Source organism: Neomonachus schauinslandi, chromosome 7, assembly GCF_002201575.2.
Source record: "Neomonachus schauinslandi chromosome 7, ASM220157v2, whole genome shotgun sequence".
Lineage (NCBI taxonomy): Eukaryota > Metazoa > Chordata > Mammalia > Carnivora > Phocidae > Neomonachus > Neomonachus schauinslandi.
The window spans coordinates 58,871,455-58,891,713 of NC_058409.1; the positions used below are offsets into that span (position 1 = coordinate 58,871,455).

The 20,259-nt window shown below is 41.3% G+C and overlaps 1 protein-coding gene across 1 annotated transcript in view; it reads right to left on the reverse strand.

The window, feature by feature from the left end:
* Positions 1 to 20,259, reverse strand: part of ACOT12 (acyl-CoA thioesterase 12) — a 44,336-nt gene that overhangs the window by 1,344 nt on the left and 22,733 nt on the right. The window contains exons 6-13 of the mRNA XM_044916830.1: positions 13,346 to 13,502; positions 11,492 to 11,611; positions 10,217 to 10,367; positions 9,493 to 9,548; positions 9,115 to 9,178; positions 7,888 to 7,971; positions 2,735 to 2,868; positions 811 to 939 (exon numbers count right to left, since the gene is read on the reverse strand). Of these exons, the coding sequence (XP_044772765.1) occupies positions 811 to 939; positions 2,735 to 2,868; positions 7,888 to 7,971; positions 9,115 to 9,178; positions 9,493 to 9,548; positions 10,217 to 10,367; positions 11,492 to 11,611; positions 13,346 to 13,502 (895 nt within the window). The remainder of the gene's footprint in view (positions 1 to 810; positions 940 to 2,734; positions 2,869 to 7,887; positions 7,972 to 9,114; positions 9,179 to 9,492; positions 9,549 to 10,216; positions 10,368 to 11,491; positions 11,612 to 13,345; positions 13,503 to 20,259) is intronic.

Consider the following 20,259-nt stretch of genomic DNA (forward strand, 5'->3'; position numbering starts at 1 on the left):
TGGCCTATAATTTGATTTTTCACCTACGAGTAAATCTTTGGAGGTATTTCTCTATCAGCGCCTCTATAGCTACTTCATCCTTTTTAATGATGGCACAGTACTCTGCAGTATGGCTCTACCATAATTTGTAAGATGGACCTTCAGTTTATTTCTCTACCTTTTGCCAAATAAATAAATAAATACAGTGATACTACACTGAACGTCCATGTGCATTCATATTCACACATGTGTTTGATTTATTTCCGCAGGCCAGCTTTGACATTGGAAATGATGCTGGCCAGTTCCAGGTGTAGCCCTTAAATGTCCCAGAAGCTTCTATTCCTTATTTCTTTGAATACATAGGACACTTGCCCTTAGAACATAGACACCGTGCCCCGAGAAGTCCAATGCCCACAGAGAAGTCAAGGACAAGCGCTCTCGTCAACAACCGTAGCTGGCAGCCAGACATTTTGGATGTCTAGCATAATTGCGCCTTTGTAAATTCTAAACTGATTCTTGATGTTTTATTTGGCAGACACTGCATTTTTACTGATGATGGAATATTCTAAAGGTTTGCTAACTATCAGTGTTACGTGTGCCTACAGCAAAAGGAAAAGGAACTGCTTCAGGAATCGTGCACGGTGCTCTGCACACAGGTGGCATTTAATAGATGACTTCTTAAAATAACTAAAGGTCCAACTAGCAAAAATTCAGATGAACATCATTCAAGACCAGAAATGCCAATATTGCCTTCCTTATTTTCATATCAACTTTTTCATTCTGCTCTCTTCTACAAAACATTGTTATAACACTTGAATTGCTTATACTCACCCATCTTTGAGAGGCCTTCTTCGTGATACAAGTACTACCAAGTCTTTGGGTTTGTCACCACTCACTACAGGACAAGTGATATAATATATCTGATCAGCTTCACTCACCCAGTCTATGACTTCGCAGGACCTGTGTAAATACAACAGCAAAACAAAGGCGACACTTTTCTACCTGCTTGAATAAGGCATTCACTTCTGTTTGATGTCTACAATCACTCGTCTTCTCACATAACCATCCTGCCAGCATTATTTCTCAAAGTCTGTCTCTAGAAAGCTGTTTGGTCAGCAGGAATAATTATGCATGTGATGGAGAGAATGGTGGCCGTATGATTCTAAGGTCACTGCCCTCAACACTTTGGAGAAAGGCATTTATAGTTGTTTTCCACAAAATTATTTCTCTCTAGGATCAGGTAATAATATCTGAAGAGTAGTGAATTATATGGACAGTCATCAAAGAAGGACTCTTAGATAACAGAATATGGTATACTGGAAAGAGCACCAAGTTCAGAGTCAAACAACTTGTCTTTGAATCCTAAATGTACACTTCATATCTACGTTATGTTAGGCAAGTCACTTTATTATTTTTTTTCATTTGTAAAATGTAGATGATAATACCTATGGGGTTATTGTGAGGATTAAATGAAAACACCTGGCACAGTACCTGAATCAAGGTAGGTACACAAGACAAGTAAGTTGAATTAGAATTCATTCATTCATTCCTCCATTCATTCAAGTTCAGTTTGGCTGGAAAGTCAGGTGACATAGAAAACAGTGCGAGAAACATTTGAAATGAATTAACACCAAAGCTTAGCCATTGTTCCTGCTTAAAGCTTTGTACTTATAGAGTATCTACAAATATTGATGCAGGAAAACTGTGAAGTATTTCCTCTTCTTTCAGAGCGTTTTATTATGATAGAATTAACCATGATGTATTATTTTGGCATCTATGCAAATGTAACACATGACCCCAGAGGTGTTTCACTTTAGCGGTATTAAACTGTCTATTACAGGATATTAATCATTATCAAGTATAGCCATCTTAAAGATGAGCCTCTACCTCATCAAGATTAGGAAGTAAATGGTAATGCTTAATATAATAGGAAGCCCATCTCACCAATCCCTCTCTTTCAGCAAGATGCCCAGTGAGGGCCCAGGTGCTATGGCCCCGGAGCTGGGACTCCTCGGAGGAGAAGGGGGGCGTGGCCCGAGTGCAATCAGACCTAGTCGGCGTAGGTGACAAGGCACACAGCCTTGTACTCCAGGAAAGGAGTGAGAGTGGCAGAGATTGGATTGAGATGCAGGAGACAGGAAGTAACAGCAGGAAGAGACGTAGGCTGACAGGAGTGGGCCCTGATCAGACAGGGCAGGAAGGAATGCCTTGTACTTCAGTACTCACACAGCTGCCCTTCTGCTTCTCACCAGGGAATGCTACTTCACAGGAAAAGGAGGAACTGCTCATTAAATACCAAGAGTGGGAGGTGGGAAGGACAATTAGATAAACACTTCCTCAAGAGCAACGAAACTGTGTATTAAAGTACAAGGGTGTGGAGTTCAGAGCCTGATGGATCTGGGTTCCAATTCAGATTCGGTTGCTTAGGAAAGCAATCTTGGCAAGCCTCAGAACCTCTCTCTTGTTAAGTGGGAATAATACCAAGGGTGGAGTTGTTGGTAGGATTACAACAGATATGGGTAAAGCATGTCAACTCAAGAGAAATGATAAATAAATGATTCAAATAATTTTTGTTTTGTGTCTCTAACACTTGATGCAGTTTTCAGTGCACAGCAAGTTTTAAAACATACTCTTTATTTAATAAACAATGGGTCACATGTTGGGCAGTGGAGATGAATTGCAATATGGAGGCCACCCTTTACATGATGTCATTTACATGACATTACTTAAGAAAATATTTTAAATGTATTCTTACACATAATGGGGGTCCCACAAAGGTCTCTTGGTAAAGTCAGACAAGAGATGATAAGTCACGTGTGCTGGTCTTTCCACATGCTTTTCAACCCAAACAGATAAAATGTCATGCTCTTCCAGGGTATATATTTTTATCTAAAAGATAATAAAAATACAAATTACAAGACAAAAATGGGTGTTTTGTCTTTAAAAACTACACACAGAGTCTTAGGTTGATTGTACTCGCTAAGGCATCTTGGCACCTGGATAACAATGAAGCCAGACAATGACAATTTCACTTCAAACACTTGGATGTCTAGAGCTGAGACCAGGATGTTATCCTCTGTGCCTTCTAAATAATATGGGACTTGAGTTATTTAATTATTGTGCAACAGTTTTCTCTTGAAAAAAAAAAAAAAAAAAGTAAGCCTTTCTCTTTTTATGTCTTTGTGATGTTTCCCTGCCTCTACCCAGCAACAACAGAAAATAGCATTAAGCTGATAGGCAAGTCAGTGCCTCATCTCCCTCCAAAGAACTTGGACACTTTCTTAGGATGTCAGGCATGCCAAGGGGACCCAGGAAGCAAGCCACCACCTCTAGAACCAACTCAACCTTTCAGAAGGGCTGCTGAAGCGCCATGTTTCTTCAGCACAAAGCGTTCTTTCATTTGTGAATCACAAGGGCCCATCCTCCTGAGAGGCCAATTCCTGGGTTTCTAATGTTGTTATTCCTTACATAAGAGGACGCCTGTCTTGGGAGCCATTTGACATATACTTAAACAATAACGTATCCCCTGTTACTCCAAACTCTCCTGCTATAGCACCTTTGCTAATAATCAGAGATATGTGCTCAGCTGAGAGCACATTTCTATCCTGCCCATTTTCTCCATCTCTTTCAGGGTGCTTTGAAGTTAGTGTTGAAACGTGCCATCTTATAATCATCCCCATGGCAACAAGCTGTGAGAAGACAAACAGAGGGTTAAGACTTCACTGCAGGAATCAAGCAGATGGACAAGTCAGGCTGTGAGGGAGAAAACCTTTATTTAAACATAAACATCTTCAAGAAGAGAATGAAGAAATAAGAAATCGACTAAAGGCAGCTTAGTAAGAAAAGGAGTGGCTATTTGTTCAGACCATTTTAGCTCCCCAACTGACCTTTGTGCTAATTAAAGCCACCTTTAAACGAAGCCCACAAAGGAGGACATATCCTGGGCTGTGGACATGTATCAAACAGAAAGCCATGAATGGGGCTCCAGTTGGTGGCTGAGACTCACCCCAGCACAGTCATGCCTAACTTCGCCCCCTGTCCAGCAGGAGTAAAAAGATGGTCCCTGGTGTAAATCCTGAAGGACGTCATCTTATCAAAACTTGGCGGCCCTTGTGGCCCTAAGTCAGGTTTCTGGGGCTCTGCAGTCTCAGAGGAGGCAAGGGCAGGTGGCCAGGGTGAATTCCTTACCTTCTGTCAGATTTAGGCCTTGGGGCAGCCACCGTCTACACTGATGGACTCAGGGCAGGGAGGGATGTAATACTGGGCTGAGGGCTCACTAAGGGTTGAAGTGTGTCTCCTCAAATTCGTATGTTAAAGTTCTCTGAGTACTTCAGAATGGGACCTTATTTGGAAAGAGGGTCATTGCAGATGTACTTAGTTAAGATGAGGTTAAACTGTAGGAGGACGGGCCCCTCATCCAATAATGACTGATGTTCTTACGAAAAGGGAAAATTTGGAGGCAGGCATGCACACTGGGAGCGCACCATATGAAGATGAAGGCAGAAATCAGGTGACACATTTACAAGCCAAGGTCCACCAAAGATGGCCAGCAAAGCAAAGCAGCAGCGGCGAGAGGAGAGGCCTGGAACGGATTCTTTCTCACTTCTTCAAAAGCAATCAGCCCCGCCAACACCTTGATCTCAGACTTCCCGCTTCCGTAAGTGCGGACAATACCTTTCTGTACTTTAAGCCACCGGGTTTGTGGTACTGTTACAACAACTCTAGGAAACTATCACAGCACTTTCCCAGGAAGCTGCTCCCCAGGTTGTAGACACAGGCTTCCTGCTTCCTGAAGCCGCTGCAAACACCAAGCTGAGTAGCCGCCATTAACCTCTGCCCTCACAGAGCTCACTAAACTTATCCGGCGCCGAGGACGTCATCGGCCGAGGGAATGGTATCTTGATCCTTCTCCCAGAGGTGAAGGCAGCAGAAAGTCCTTCTCATTGCTGTGCTCTGAGAATCAATGGCACCAGTGCGGACAAAGGCCACGAGGAAGGGCGTCAGCTGGTGCTGATCTCTTTAAACCCTAGTATTTTAGAAAAGCCAACTTCTGCTTAGTGGAAAAAATTCTCCAAGACCAACTCTTCAGGAGAACATGTTCTCTTTCACGCTCAGAAGAATACAGGTTAAATTCCATCTGTAGCCAACTCAAACGTTTTTTATCGTTTGATGCCTGGCGAATTTTATTCTATGAAATGAAGCTTAAAGTGAGTAAGCTTGAAATTGCTAACAGTTCATACTGATATTGTTTTTTCATTCTAATAAGATTCTGTTTAATGGATCTGGATATCTTATACAAACAGCCGAAGAAAAAAAGAGTCTCATTTTAGAATTTTATACTATCTGTTGTTTTCGAGACAACAGTATGGGAAGGAGGACAAAACCAAGGCCTGGGTGGGGAGGGGAGGCTACCCTTCCTTGGAGGTGCCTGGGGAATGACTCCAGGGGCTGGGGGAAAGAGAACTGCACAGGTGGAGCTCTGGGACTGGCCCCTCCCCAGCTTCAGTGAGAATAGCGCCCTCTGGTCAGTTTCCTGTGCTGGGGTTTTTTTCCATGGAAAGGTTTTCAAGTGGTCCTTGCCGTTCTGGCTTTCATCATCATCACTCTGTCAGGTCAGTCTCCTACCCATGCCGATTCCTACCCTGAGGACTTGGCTGGAGCTGCTCACTGCCTGGACAGCCCCTTTCACCCTCCAGCATCTACATAAGCCGTCTGCAAAGAGGAAAGAATCATCCCCTCTCCAAAATTCTCTCTAAATAACTGTCTTGCTTTACTTTGAACTACCAAAGAGCTGACCTTTATGATTTAAATACAATTGCTCACTTGTTCATAAACTACCTGAAAATCATTCTTCCACTGTTTCACGTATATGTGTGATGTCGCCAAAATAGTCTACTAGCTCCTTTAGGGCCAGGGTGCTCCTTGCATTACTACTATTATTAATTCCATCACTGTACACAGAAATGAAATATGAGTTAAAAGAATAAGTATTGCCCAATTTAATTACAAATACCAGAAATCTTAGACTTTTGCCATTTAACTAATTTGTATCAACAATAAGTACAGATTTTTAGTGGGAGGGTGGGCAGCAAAGCAAGGTTTCTTGAGCAATAGCCAAGTGATAGTACAAAGCTCCCCAGGAGGGAGGGGACCTGAGAGGGTTGCCCAACAATAACTATGGATTTTAAAACCTGAAATGAGTATGATTCGTAACAGATAGTTTAAAAATTATTCAATGAAAAGGTGACAGAAAAAAGTAAGCTGTATTTTAAAATTAAAACAATATAAAAGCTTTAAAGAGTAGGAGAGAAGAGGATAGCCTGGAAAGGAAAAAAATTCAAGTTTTATCATAAATATAATCTAAAGAACTGGAGGGCTTCAAATTCAACAGAAATGGCATAAGAAGGTTGCTATAATTATACGGTATCTTCTAATAAGTATCCGTACAAAAATTAAGAATTAAATATTGATGGCTCGCCTTAGATACTAACAAATGCAGCATTTCTTTGTTTAGGTTTATTTTGGCCCCAAACTCCCAAAGAACTGAAGTTTTTATATATTATACGGCTTCACAAAACATGCTGTCTTCCTTCAGTCCAGACGCACGTTGCCCTTTCCGATGCTGCTTAGATGTCAGCAATGAAGCAAGAAGCAGATTTCATACTAGTAAAAAGAAAACAAAGTCTTGAAGCATCTTTGATGTGGGATAAAGAGAAAAAGATCATTTTTATAACGTGAAACCTATGTTTCGGCATCACTGAATTAGGCATACGTGGAAAGATAAGTGGATCCAAAGAGGGTAAAGGGAGATCTTGAAAGGACTCAGAAGTGAAGACAAAAACACGATAAAAGCCAACAACCCAGAACAAAACACTGGCAAGAGGTCAAAGTTGAAAAGAATCAGTAAAGTAGTATCAGAGTTTGCTTCAATTTTAGGGTAAATGAGCATGTCATTTATTGTCCAGACTGGGGCACGGAGGCATTATTAGTAATTATGATAAGACAACAGATTATGATGGACCAGTCACTAATTAGGATGGGACAACCAGGACTGTCCCAGGAAAAGCAGGACATATGATCACCCTCCTGTAGAGGCTTCACTGATGAAAACCAGTACACACTGAACGTGAGCACAGAGCTGGCATGACTGAGCACCTCCTGCGTGCCTGGCCCTGCTCTGATCTGGGACTATCTCTGGTGGTGACCTTACAGTCTAGTTAGTGTGGGCATCAGCTTCCACGGCTCTCTTAATATACCTCCGAAATTGGATAAAATTAGAATCCAAATGATACATGTGTACTTAAGTTTGATGACCCGCAAAACAGCGTAAAAGGTGCTAAGAGAGATACCAAGAAGTGAAGACAGGGCTTCTTTCTTAAGTGTTTGTCATCTAGGGTAGGGAAAAAGACCATGTGTAAAAAGTTAAACTACTACGTAAGACATTGATGTCAATTCAGTGTAGCTGTGGAAGCAATGTCACAAGACGGTGCAGAATTAATTGACAAATTAATTCTGAAAAAGTAATTGCTAAGGGGGTTCCTACAGGGGAAGTTCTTCAGTCAGGGGTGATAGGAGTGGCTTCCCGCAGAAGCATTTCGTCTCGGGCCTTGAAAACCAGTTAGGACTGGGGTAGATGGAGAGGAAAAGGAGAGACGAGTATTCCGGAATATGAGAACTAAGTTCAGAGGTAGGAATGTGTGGGGTTCACTGAAGGACCCCAAATCCACCAGCATGGAGGACTAGAGACAGCGCTGGAAAGATATCTGGCTCTTAGAAATAGTTTCCTAGAAAGGTTTTTTACCTTCTTAAAAGCAGCAGCAGAAGCAGTAGAACCCCCCCCCCCCCCGCCCACGACCACTTTCATTGGTGCTGGACAGCAGGTTGGGCATGTACCTGGATGCCTCCTACCTTTTCCACCGCACTGGTAACCTCCCAGCCACTTCTGGCTGCCAGATTGTTGAGAGCCTCCACATTGGCGTTACTCAGGGCTACCTAAAATACAAATATTGTAAAAGCCGAGGGTTTAACCCACAGATATGGGATCAAATAGTTTCTTTTCTTTCTTTTTTTTTTTTTAAGACCTTACTTATGTATTTGTCAGAGAGAGAGCACAAGCAGGGGGAGCAGCAGAAGGAGGGAGAAGCAGCAGAGGGAGAGGGAGAAGCAGGCTCCCCGCTGAGCAGGGAGCCCAATGCGGGGCTCAATCCCAGAACCCTGGGATCATGACCTGAGCTGAAGGCAGATGCTTAACCGACTGAGCCACCCAGGCATCCTGTGATCAAATGGTTTCTGCTTCGAAAATGGGAAATGTTAGAGCCAAAGTGGTAATGCTGAGCTTAGAACTAAGCTATAGGTAACATAATTTCTGTCTCCAACTCTTAATTCAGAATTCAGACAAAATAACACGAGGCCTGCATGCTTTGCAAATTAGTGGCATATTAAGTGGTGTCCTGAGCAAAGACAACATTACCTTTCAATATGACTTGGAATGAACATGTAATCAGTAAACTTGGATTTCCCTTTCTATCTTATGGTCAAAAACTTTAAAACGCCTAATACTTTATTGTTGTGTCATAAAAATGCAAGCTGGAAGGCATGTCATTCAGCACAAATCACTGAGACACCAGATCCCACCAGGTCCTGCTGCCTGAATGTATCTGATGGCAGATCCTTCCAAGTCAGTTTTGGAAACTGCATGCAATTCAAACAAGGCAGGGAAGCAACTAGTTGGTAACTGCTTACTGACTGGTTTTGCTTCGTTTGAGATGTCTGGTTGATATAATTCACCTTTTCATCTAACCTGTGCAGGCACAACCTGAATCAGTTAAACATGGGAACTGTCATTTTTTTTTTTTTTTAAAGATTTTATTTATTTATTTGACAGAGAGATAGAGAGCACAAGTAGGCAGAGAGGCAGGCAGAGGGAGAGGGAGAAGCAGACTCTCCACCGAGCAGGGAGCCCGACGTGGGGCTCGATCCCAGGACCCTGGGATCATGACCTGAGCCGAAGGCAGCCGCTTAACCGACTGAGCCACCCAGGTGTCCCGGGAACTGTCATTTTTATAATGATGTCATTTTCCATTTTTACAATGATGTGATTTTTACATGAAGAGCTCCAAATAATAAAACCATTACCTGGTTGCTTATGTCCCAGTGTACACAAAGTGGAACCTCTTCTTTGTGGGAAATAACGTATTTTCTGGAGAAAAATTAAAATGTTAAGCAACATGTTATAATAATGTTTAATAATAAATAAGTTTGCTTCCCAGCATTTAGCACACAACAGTAACCATGACACTTTCTTGAACTGAAATCAGCAGTTTTAAAAGTTGCTTTTTTTAGTAACAGAACAATCAGGAAGAACAATTTCTGTCACATTTAGCCTCCAGCCAGGAAACATCAGACCTTTTCATTTTACATTATGTGGGAACATAGACCCAGAGAGGAGCCCTTTGTTATATAATTTGTTAGATAAGAGAAGATAGCTTAAAATCCTTACACCCACATCCTTACCTGCCTAGGCGAATTCTCTTGCGGGCAATAGCTCCATGATACCGTCTAAAATCGTCCTTTAATAAAAAACAAAGTAAAATCAATAAATTTCTAATATTTTGGTGCTACAATCCTTAAGTCTCTCTCGCCTAACTCAGTTGAAAGGGCTAGCTGGGACGCACACAGTTTCTCTGTGTGAACTGTCCTCATCACCCACAAAGGGCAGGTGCATGGATAAAAAAACAACCTTTACGGCCCTGTTCTTTCCTTTTTTAAAGCAGCAATTGCTATCATTTCTGTTCCCAGAATTATACATGTATCTCACTGTAGAGTTTGTAGAAAAGGTGAGAGTTGGCACTAAGGCACCTCTCAGATGAAGGGAAGATAGAGTTCACATGGAGCAGCAGAGAGGGCTGGACGTAAAGAAGCGGGAGAAGAGAGTCAGCAGTACGCCCCGGAGGATGATGTGCTTCCCACAGCAGCACGCAGCCGAGCAGAGGTGAGGTCTCCAGGGCCTCTGTCATTCCGACAAATGATTGGAGTGACTTGGGGGATAAAAAAACAAGGAAGAAAGAAAAGAAAATCTCCATTTTACTTTGTGATGTAGAAAAGAAAAAAAATCCAAAGAGGAATAGCTTTGGAAGTTGTTACTGGTGTGAGGTGATTCTGGGTGGAGCTCTTCTGTACCCACCACTTCCCCCCAAGAAGTGATCTGATTACTGAAACTCACGTGCTAATAACTGACCTTTGACATGGGTTTGATTCTGGGAAATGTGACCAGTTCTTCCTTATCATCGACAGCATTATAAATGAGAAAAGCACTGTTGATGTGACGGCCTTGGCCCTTAGACCACTCCTGACAGTCAAAGGCTTCCACGCGCACTCCCACTTCCACACTGCAGAGGGCAACAACACACAGGTCAGTGGGTGGAGAATCCGAGCGAGCCAGGCCTCCTCTGCCCACCGAGGCCCCCGCGGCCACCGCTGGGGCCACCACCACCATCGCCACCCACTCTCCAAGTGAGAAGAAGAACGAGGGCCCTGGGCTGTCTCTCTGTTGTTGCAAAACTATGCAACTGTTAAAATCCACTTCATCAGGTCGATGGATCTGATGTCCTAGGTCCTGGAAGTATTTCTGCTTTACTTTCCCACCATCAGGTGGGAAAAAGGCCAGTTAGGACTTTATATACATTCATGAGCATATTTTGGTAATGGGGCGTCAGTGGGGTGGGGGGAGTTAATTGTACCACAGTCAAGTTTTCTCCCCTAAAAACAACTGTTCTATATTAAAAAGCATCAGACACTAAGATTGGATAGGAAACCTAGATACTCTTTTTCACATTTTAAAAGAAATAATATGAAATTAAATCTTTTCATTGTGTATCAAGAATAATAAAAATAACTGGGAAGTCATTTGGACTTCTTGGTGATAAATAACAGGTCCACTATGAGTCAGTTGACCATGAAGTCACTGGGACTCTTTCGAGAGTGAAAGGAAGAGTTAATAACCATGACAGGGACACACCAAGACCTTACTGGGCCAACTGGGGGTCACCCTTATTAAGAGACAAAAACCAGGGGCACCTGGGTGGCTCAGTCGTTAAGCGTCTGCCTTGGGCTCAGGTCATGATCCCAGGGTCCTGGGATCGAGCCCCGCATCGGGCTCCCTGCTCAGTGGGAAGCCTGTTTCTCCCTCTCCCACTCCCCCTGCTTGTGCTCCCTCTCTCGCTGTGTCTCTGTCAAATAAATAAATAAAATCTTAAAAAAAAAAAAAAGAGAGAGACAAAAACCAACCCATCACAATTTGTGAAGTACAAAGAGGCTCCAAGCAACAAAGAGGGTGAAAATGAGTGTCTACAGATGGGGACGACTGGGTGAAGTTTCAAAAACAATTAGAAGGAACGTGGTTACTTTGCAGCAGTCCCTACACTCACCTCCAGATTGAAAGGAAAATAAAAAATTATTCATGTGCAAGTTTGAATTCGTTCACAGCCGCCTAAGAGCATTAGACAGGCTTTACCAGGTCTGAAATGTATTGTTGACAATGGCATTGAAAACAAGCCGGTCTCCAACAGTAGACGGTCCCCGGAACTTAAACATGTCCACGGACTTCAGAAGGGGGTGTGCCTGACAGAGGCGGCTGAGGAAACAAAGAAAGGGAGGAGAAAGCGCTCACTCTCTAAGTATTTTCATGAACTGTTGATGTGCTTAACACATGCAATCGACAAATATTTAATGTGCTTTCTAAATAAACTCTTCTAAGAGTGAAATAAATAACTAGATGATGTATGTGGAGAGTCTGTACATTCCCCAGCAAATATTTTGGGAAACACCATGTCCCCGAGCTGTGGGGTCTTCACCAAGATGCTTGGTGCTTCTGCTCTTGTTCTGTTCCCTATAAACGTCCCCCCGAAAAACAAACCAGTGTCTTTTGTTCTCCTTTGAGGGTTCTGTTCATCCTGATAGCTCACGATCACATCACAGGAAGTTGTGACTCTCAGGCTGGAGGGGGGGCACAGTGAAGGAAGCTCCAGCTCGTACGGTTCATACTAGTTCCTTTGCTTCATAGTTAACTGAATTTACTCGTCTATCAAAAGACTTATTTTTTTCCCTACAGGAAAATTACCTGGATTGCTACACAAAACCTGAAGGGCTCCAAGGCACACATTTTACAGTTTTTGTGTGTGTGTGAAATTTTGAAATATTTATAAAGTATATTTGATCTCAGAGTTACTTTTGTAATTTTCTACATTTTAAAGATTCCCACTATAGTCATTCAATTACTCAAAGGAATTGTGCCAACACCGAGAGAACACACTCTGTCATAGTTAATAATATTGTAAGCCTTTACAATAGAACAGGTTCAAATGTTTTATTGTCATTGAGAATCACAATCTCATTTTAAAAACAAGCTCTCTTATTTGTGCATAATTTATAAGAAGGATTTCTACAGGTTTCTAACTATCGTCACAGTTATAGGCATATTCATAATCAAATTCTTTTAATTTTGGGAAAATAAAATCTTCACAATTTTCAACAGCTACAAAAATTGTTGGTAGGACAGTTCCTGTTCAAATGCATTTTCAGAATACACAATGTTCCTTAAAGCTGCTCAATTGCCTACATGGTTCCATTAAGAATAAAATGCCTTTTGGGGCGCCAGGGTGGCTCAGTCGGTTAAGCGGCTGCCTTCAGCTTAGGTCATTTTCCCAGGGTCCTGGGATCAAGCCCCGCATCAGGCTCCCTACTCAGCAGGGAGTCTGCTTCTCCCTCTCCCTCTGCCCCTCCTCTTGCTTGTGCTTGCTCTCTCCCTCACTCTGTCAAATAAATAAAATCTTAAAAAAAAAAAAAAAGAATAAAATGCCTTTTTTTGAAACTGAGGAGTACTTAAAAGTTTTCTTCCAAATTCCTCTCTCTTTCTCATCTTATTTTTCAGTTAATTCTCTGGCCATAAAGATTGTAACCAGAAACTTCAAAGGTCAAACCTAATTGTAAACTGCCTTTAAAAAAGTTTGGAACTTGACTATTTTTAAGTGCAAAAGCTGTCCTCTATTTCTATTCTGCATCCACTGTGCCATAACTATCATTACAGGGAGTTTCAAGGTTACATGACCAACATTTAGAATTCAGAATAAAGTATCAGAACAGTCATTTCATTTTTATTTTTGAACCAAGAACATAAACATTCACCTTCAAACAAAAGGACAGATTAACCCTAAGGTAAACAGGTAAATGACTTATTTTTTCACTTTGATAAAAGGCAACACTCTTCTCCCCTCGTCTCCTTGGCTAGCTCCATAACCAGGACTCAGACCCTTTCTAATCTCTCCTCACTGGAACCCAACATCACACGCCAAAGGTCAAAACCAAGAACCTTGCAGAAATAGTAGCCACGGTCTCCATCCAAGCCATAATTTGGCCACCAAATGTATTTCCATGATGGTTTGCATGGGGTGGGAGGACAAGTTCAATGCTCTGAACAGATGTGCCACTTGTGGGAACCATTCCTTCCTCTTCGTCACAGATGGGATCTGAAAGGTAGATGTAAACATTAATACTGGTGGAGGGAACCGTACAACCCGGGACTATGGCTGTTCCTTCCTAGCAGCACACTAAACTCAGGGGATAGTTAGAAAAATTAAATTATTCCCAAAGACTTAAATCTCCTGAGGAAATAAATGAATTTCGTCTACAGAGTGACTTTGACCTGAATGGTGGGTATTTATAGTGAACTGGATAAGATAATGGGTCAGAAAGGACCTTTTAGAGATTGTATTCCAACCTATCTTTCAAGTTCACAGGAATTTTGATTAAGAGAATAATCACATTTAAACTCGAGTTGTTTGGAGTGGAGGAGGGGTAGATCAGGGTGGGGAGAGGCAAAAAGAAATTTGGGGCTTAATGGATATGTTATTATCTTGATTGTGGTGATGGTTTTATGGGGATACACATGTCTCAAAACTTACCAAGCTGTACACTTCAAATATGAGCACATGAATTTATGGTATATCAATTATTTATAAGTATATATATAATTATTATTTATAATTATTTATAATAATTTTCATTCATGGTACATCGATTATACCTCAATAAGGTTGTTAAAATGAAAGGAATCGGAGTTATAAAGGGCCACCGACACTGAGAATCCGGAATAGTTTGCTCTAGTATAAACCTGAGAATGGGAACGTGGCCTCCCATGGTTACTGTTTTGCAATGAATGCAGTCACAAACAGAAAAGACACAATGAGTACTTCTCATGTCCTTCTGCTTCCTTTGAATTATATCTGCTTCATTTACTGACAAATTGGTTTTTACTCTCAACAATGGAGAAATCATTTACTCTGGCTGCAAAGCAGTAAAATGTATTCATTTATGCTCCCTGCATCATCTAGTGAATCATCAGCTCAGCTTAAATCTCGTGTGCTATTGTTGAGGAGGTAAGTGGAGGATTTACAAATCAGGGGTGCCATCCTGGTTGTGCTGTCAGAAGCAGAGCTGAGCTTGCAGCCCAAGAGCCCAGACTGGCCAGCTGTTGGGAACTGGGAATGGGGCCATTCTCGGCATAGTCACATGTAAGTGAGAAGTGTGGCTACAAAGACCTTGAACTGCATTTTCTCATGAAATTTTTAGATTTATAATTAATTGATCGTCTTTTCACTTTTTCCCCCTTCATTCCACTGATCATTTCAGTCATCTGCTTAAAAACGTGTCAGAAATATCCCATAACATCCTAGAATAAAAGCCCAAATCCTTCCTTTGGCCCTAAGCCCTTCCTTCCTTGTCTGGCCTATGCCTACCTCTCCAGCCCCCGCGAGTTGGACTGCCACTCCTACCACCCTCCCCCCATCATATTCTCTCTCAATCTCTCTCTTTGCTTCAACTACAAGATCTTTTTTCAGTCCTATAACGAAGTACTATCTTCAACACCAGGGCATTTGCTCATGCTGTTCCCTGTGTCAGCTGCAATTTCCCTGGCCACTACCACCTTCTTCCCCTTACCGCCTATTCTCTTACTGGGGAGCAAATTTTGCCACCCCAAGATACGCCTCTTTGGCATGTTGCTTCTTTTAGGCTCATTGTTTTTAAGAAACTGTAGATAGAAGAGAAGCTCTGAAAACCCAGTAGAAGTTACCCATTGGTAAGAGATATTTATGTGTCTAAAAAAAAAATCTCCATTTGTAAGGATTGTTCCCCTTGCTGTACCAGAAAGAGGGGGATGACTCTAAATCTAGAAAGTTGTCAGTGAAGAAGAAAATGACTTATATCCGCATAATAACCTTATTCTTGTTTCCTGTGCTTTTCTTGGTAACCTCCCATAACTGACTCACCACCCCCAATATCATCTTTTGTCTTTGGCTGAAGATGGCATTTAAGGTGATGGCTTCCGCCACCTCAGTGAGTTAGTGTTTTTCTGGGTCTCTCCCATGTATATAGGCAGTATACATGTAATTGAATTTTTGTTTGATTTTCTCCTGTTAATCTGGCTCATGTCAATTTAATTCTTATATCAGCTAGAAGTAGTTTATAAGGTAGAGGAAATTGTTTCCTCCTCAATACTCTGTTGGCCCATTCCAGACATCTTTTCTTCAGGAAAGACTTCCCAGACCTAACAGCTAATTCCCACTGTTAGGAGCTCTCACATGCATCTTTCTTTCATAGTTATAGTTTTATGTTTATTTGTGTGATCTTTGATTGTCTGACCCACTAGTTCCTAAGCTCCTTTGGTCAGGAACTGATTTTCTTCTTAAATTCTAATATAATTCCTGAATATGGGTGCTCAGTAAATATTTATTGAATGAATGAACTAATAAACTTAATTGTGCTGATTTATTCCACATTCATAGTCCTTGCTTTCAACAGAATTTTTTTGGTAACAAAATGACTGTACTGATTTACACTTCTGTATGTTGTTTATTAGAGTTCCCACTGCTCCGCATTTTCACTTAGACAGTATTGTAGACTCCTCAAATTTTTCTAATTTTGTGGGTGTGAAATATCTCGTGTTGGTTGTAATTTGCATTTCCCTGATTAATGAGGTCCAACATCTTCTCACATGTATATTAAACCCTCTTGTTACCTCTGAATGAAATGTCTGTATCATTTGCTTCAAATGGTACCTCTTTCCCATTCTTTTTATTCTTTCTAGAACTTTGATTAGATGCATGTTAGACTTCTTACTCCTTTCTCTATGTCTCCAAATCTTCCATATATTTCCCATTTCTTTGCCAATCCATCTGCATTCTAGGTAACTACCTCAGATCTCTCTTCCAGTTACTGTCTTATCTGTGGTTTACCCATTCACTGAGTTTTATTTATTTATTTTTTTAAAGATTTTATTTATTTATTTGACAGACAGAGAGAGAGCACAAGTAGGGGGAGCAGCAGAGGGAGAGGGAGAAGCAGACTCCCCACCAAGCAAGGAGCCCAACATAGGGCTCTATCCCAGAACCCCGGGATCATGACCTGAGCTGAAGGCAGATGCCCAACCGACTGAGCCATCCAGGCACCTCTCCAACCACTGAGTTTTAAATTTAAATTATTATATATATTTTTTTATAGAAATTCTCTTTGTTTCTTTGTCAAAACTTCTAGGTAATTTTTTATTCCTAAATAATTATACTTTTGATTCTCTTTTCTTTCTTAAAATACATTAACATTCTTATTTAATATTCTTTATATGATAAATCCAGTAACTGTAGTCTTTCTGGGCCTCCTTCTATTGTCTGGTGCTTCCTCTGGATTTTGGTGACTCATTTATTTTTATCTTTTATGATTTTTGACTAGGAGTTTATATTCCTTGGATCTATGTGTGTGGGGAATTCCTGAGAGCTGGGCTTAAAGTCATTTCTCCAGGGGTTTGCATTTATGGCTATAGATCAGCTGGGGGAACTATAACACAGTGCCACTTCCCACTAAATTTCACATGGTCTGTTTCAGTCCAAACAAGCCATGTGAATTTTGAAGCCAAATCTACATGAGAATGCACTTGTGATTGACTTCTCAAAGGTAACAGTTGCGGGGTTTTTTTGTTTGTTTGCTTGCTTGTTTGTTTGTTTGTTAATTTTTCCCATTCTACCTAGGGTTAAGGCTGAGATAGGAAAGCATCCCTACAAGAGCTGTCTGTGGATTGGGATTTTTCTACTTGACTCACCAAGAGTATCATTTTTTTAGGTTTGCAGCTATATATAAGGTTCCCTGATCCAACCTTCCACGTAACATGGGCCACTGGCTTTGTGTCCTGATTCTTTTCAGGCCCATTAAAACACAAATTCTAGGTCTTCTAGGGCCTACAGAGTCCTGAGCAAATGCCAGCTCTTCTATTTCCTTACACTGCTGCATTTGTGTTTTCTAATCATTTCTGGACTTCAAGGTTTTCTCTTATTTTCCTGTCTGCTGAGATGTATTCACAAAGATGCTTGTAAATATTTTATCCAGAAATTTTAGCTTGTTCTAGACACCCAAGTCTACCATATTGCTGTCATCAGAATTGGACTGCTTCCCGAAGTGGTCTTTAAAAGGCACATGAAATCTTCAATCCCTTTCAACTTCTTTCTTTCTTTTTTTTTTTGCTATTTCTGACTTTGTCAGATGATGTCCTATTAATATCTCAAACTAGTATTGACTGAGGTTTTTTTAAGTTAATATCTCTTTTTTGTTCAAGATAAATATAAACAATCTGTAAAATACAATGTTAAATGAAAAAAAGAAAGGTACATAGCTGTTTGAATACTGTGCTCCAAGTATATGCTAGTGTGTGTGTGTGTGTGTGTGCGTGCGTGTGTGTAACATTGGTTGTCTTTAAGGATAGGAACTGGCTAACTGGGAGATACTGATGGTAGGAAGTCTTACCTTTTAACTGAATGCCCTCTCATACCTTTTGACATTTTCACCCTGTGCGTGTGTACTACCTATTTTTAAATAATTTAAATAATTATAAAATTAAAAACTGAGTAGCCCTTATATTATGAGAGACACTGCAAAGACTCAAATATAAAGCAATTCCTTCTTTTCCGAGGGATAACTTTAAAGAAAAAACTACTCAATTCTTATAAAGACATCCATGGGATATGCTGGGATACAGAGGTGGGTTAAGGCAGGTCACGTGTGCATGAGCACCCGCTATAGCACGTATGCAGAAATATACGGAGTACAGGTGACCTCAGTGCTGAAGCATACCTATTTGCAGGTAATTGTCAATCAGTGGAGAAATATGGCTCTCCCAGGCTCAGAGACCAAGTCAGGCTCACAGCTCTGGCTGTGTACTCAGGTTAAGTATGGTAAACAAACTTCACCCTTTCTGCAGGCTTCCAAGTCAGAGCATACTTGTCCAGAGGTCAATTTCAATACTTGGACTTTGGATGTTCATTAAGTACTGTGTCATCATTCTGCTTGGGCAATTTTTGCCTTCATTCTACAATTTTGGGTCAGGAACTTTGACCTGAATTGAGGATATTCTAGTTTTCCTTCTCATAACCAGGAAGGATCAACACAGGATAATGTTCATAAAGATTTGATTTCTTGGGGTGCCTGGGTGGTTCAGTCGTTAAGCATCTGCCTTCAGCTCAGGTCATGATCCCAGAGTCCTGGGATTGAGCCCCGCATCGGACTCCCTGCTTGGCAGGAAGCCTCTTCTCCCTCTCCCACTCCCCCTGCTTGTGTTCCCTCTCTTGCTGTGTCTTTCTCTGTCAAATAAATAAAATCTTTAAAAAAAATGCTCTAAATATGAAGCCTTTTCCTACAAGCCAAGCTTCCAAACAATGACCCAGTGGTACAAGAACACATTCCAAAGAAGTCCTGCTTTTACATAATCTAATGTCATTTGTTTCCCTTTTCTTCTGAAAGCATATGGTTTTGACTCAAATTTCTTACTGTTCTAACAATATGCATTTCAACCACATAAAATCTTGAAAGAGATTCCAATTGGTTGTGATATTACTATCAATGTAGAACCTTGGGTTTTCTAAAAACATGGTTCAATAACAAAGATGATCTAGCTATCTTCCTTTAGAAGGTGTTGTCCAGTTCAAAACAAACTCCACCCAGATACACCAGGTAGCAGGTGGACAAACCATGCACTCATGGCCACTTAAAGTTCTAGGGTCCGGCTCTGACACTAAGAGAAATCGCTTTTAGGTTCTACGGTATCTTGATGGCATGAAAGCTAGTAAAATTTCTAAAAAGATCAAATCAACAAAGTTAGATTAAAAGTTGTTTTGTGCAAAGGAATGTAGAATAATCTATTCTCAGGCAGATTAGAGGACACATGATAAAAACAGACTCCTAAAAATCTATAATTCTAAACTGAACCAGACTGGTAGACGTGATCTGCCAACTTCCTAACAAACTGAAACTGAAGTCAATTACAATCGTTTAACCTCTATATTTGAATGGCTGCAGCACGTAGGAATGACTTCTGTATTCCAAGTTCAGTGGACAGTTTTTATTCCTAACTTTCTGGAACACAGTTGACCTCTCATTTCTTCATGTAACTCTACTCCCTTGGCTTATGATGCTAGTGTCTCTGGTTCTCCCTGCACCCCTCCCACTAGTCCCTCTAGGTCTCCTTTGTAGATCCATCCTCCTCCTCTAATCACCTCTTAAATGGCCATGTTCTCCAAATTTCACTCTTGGCCCACCACTTGTGCCACTGTGAGCCCTCCCTAGGTGACTTGTAGGTACTCTTTCCTTTGAATTACCATCTGTAAGCTGTTGTGTCTCAAACTAACTCTCCCCAGCCTTGGTTTTGTCCTTTTGGTTGTTCCACATGCACGTCAGACTACACTAAACTCATCATCCACCTTCATCAAGAGTGCCCCTCTCCTCCCCCTCCTATGTATTAGCTCCATTCATGATACCACCATTAGCTAACCAGTTCCTCAGACCAGAAACCTGAGAGTTACTTTCCTCACCCATCTCCCCACATGAGTGACCCTATTCTGCTGATGTTATCCCTTGCATATTTTTGGCCTTTTCCCCTCCGCTCTCTATAATCATTGCCTGGAGTAGCTGCTCCTCTCCCCTTGCCTGGCCTCCATCCCTCTAGTCTCCCTTCCTCTATGCAGAATGACCATATTAAGTGCCAGCCTAATCATGCAACCCTGCCCAAATCTTCACCAGCTTCCCTCAAGGAGAGAAGAAAGGTCAAGCCTCTTTGCCTGGCCTAAGAGAGCCTCCATGACACAGTCCTATTTTGTCATGTCCTGCCTCCTTCCACCTTGAATTTTCTCTCTAGCATGCCCTTGCTCTCATGGTTTAGCCATTTCATTACTTTAGCAAAATGCATTT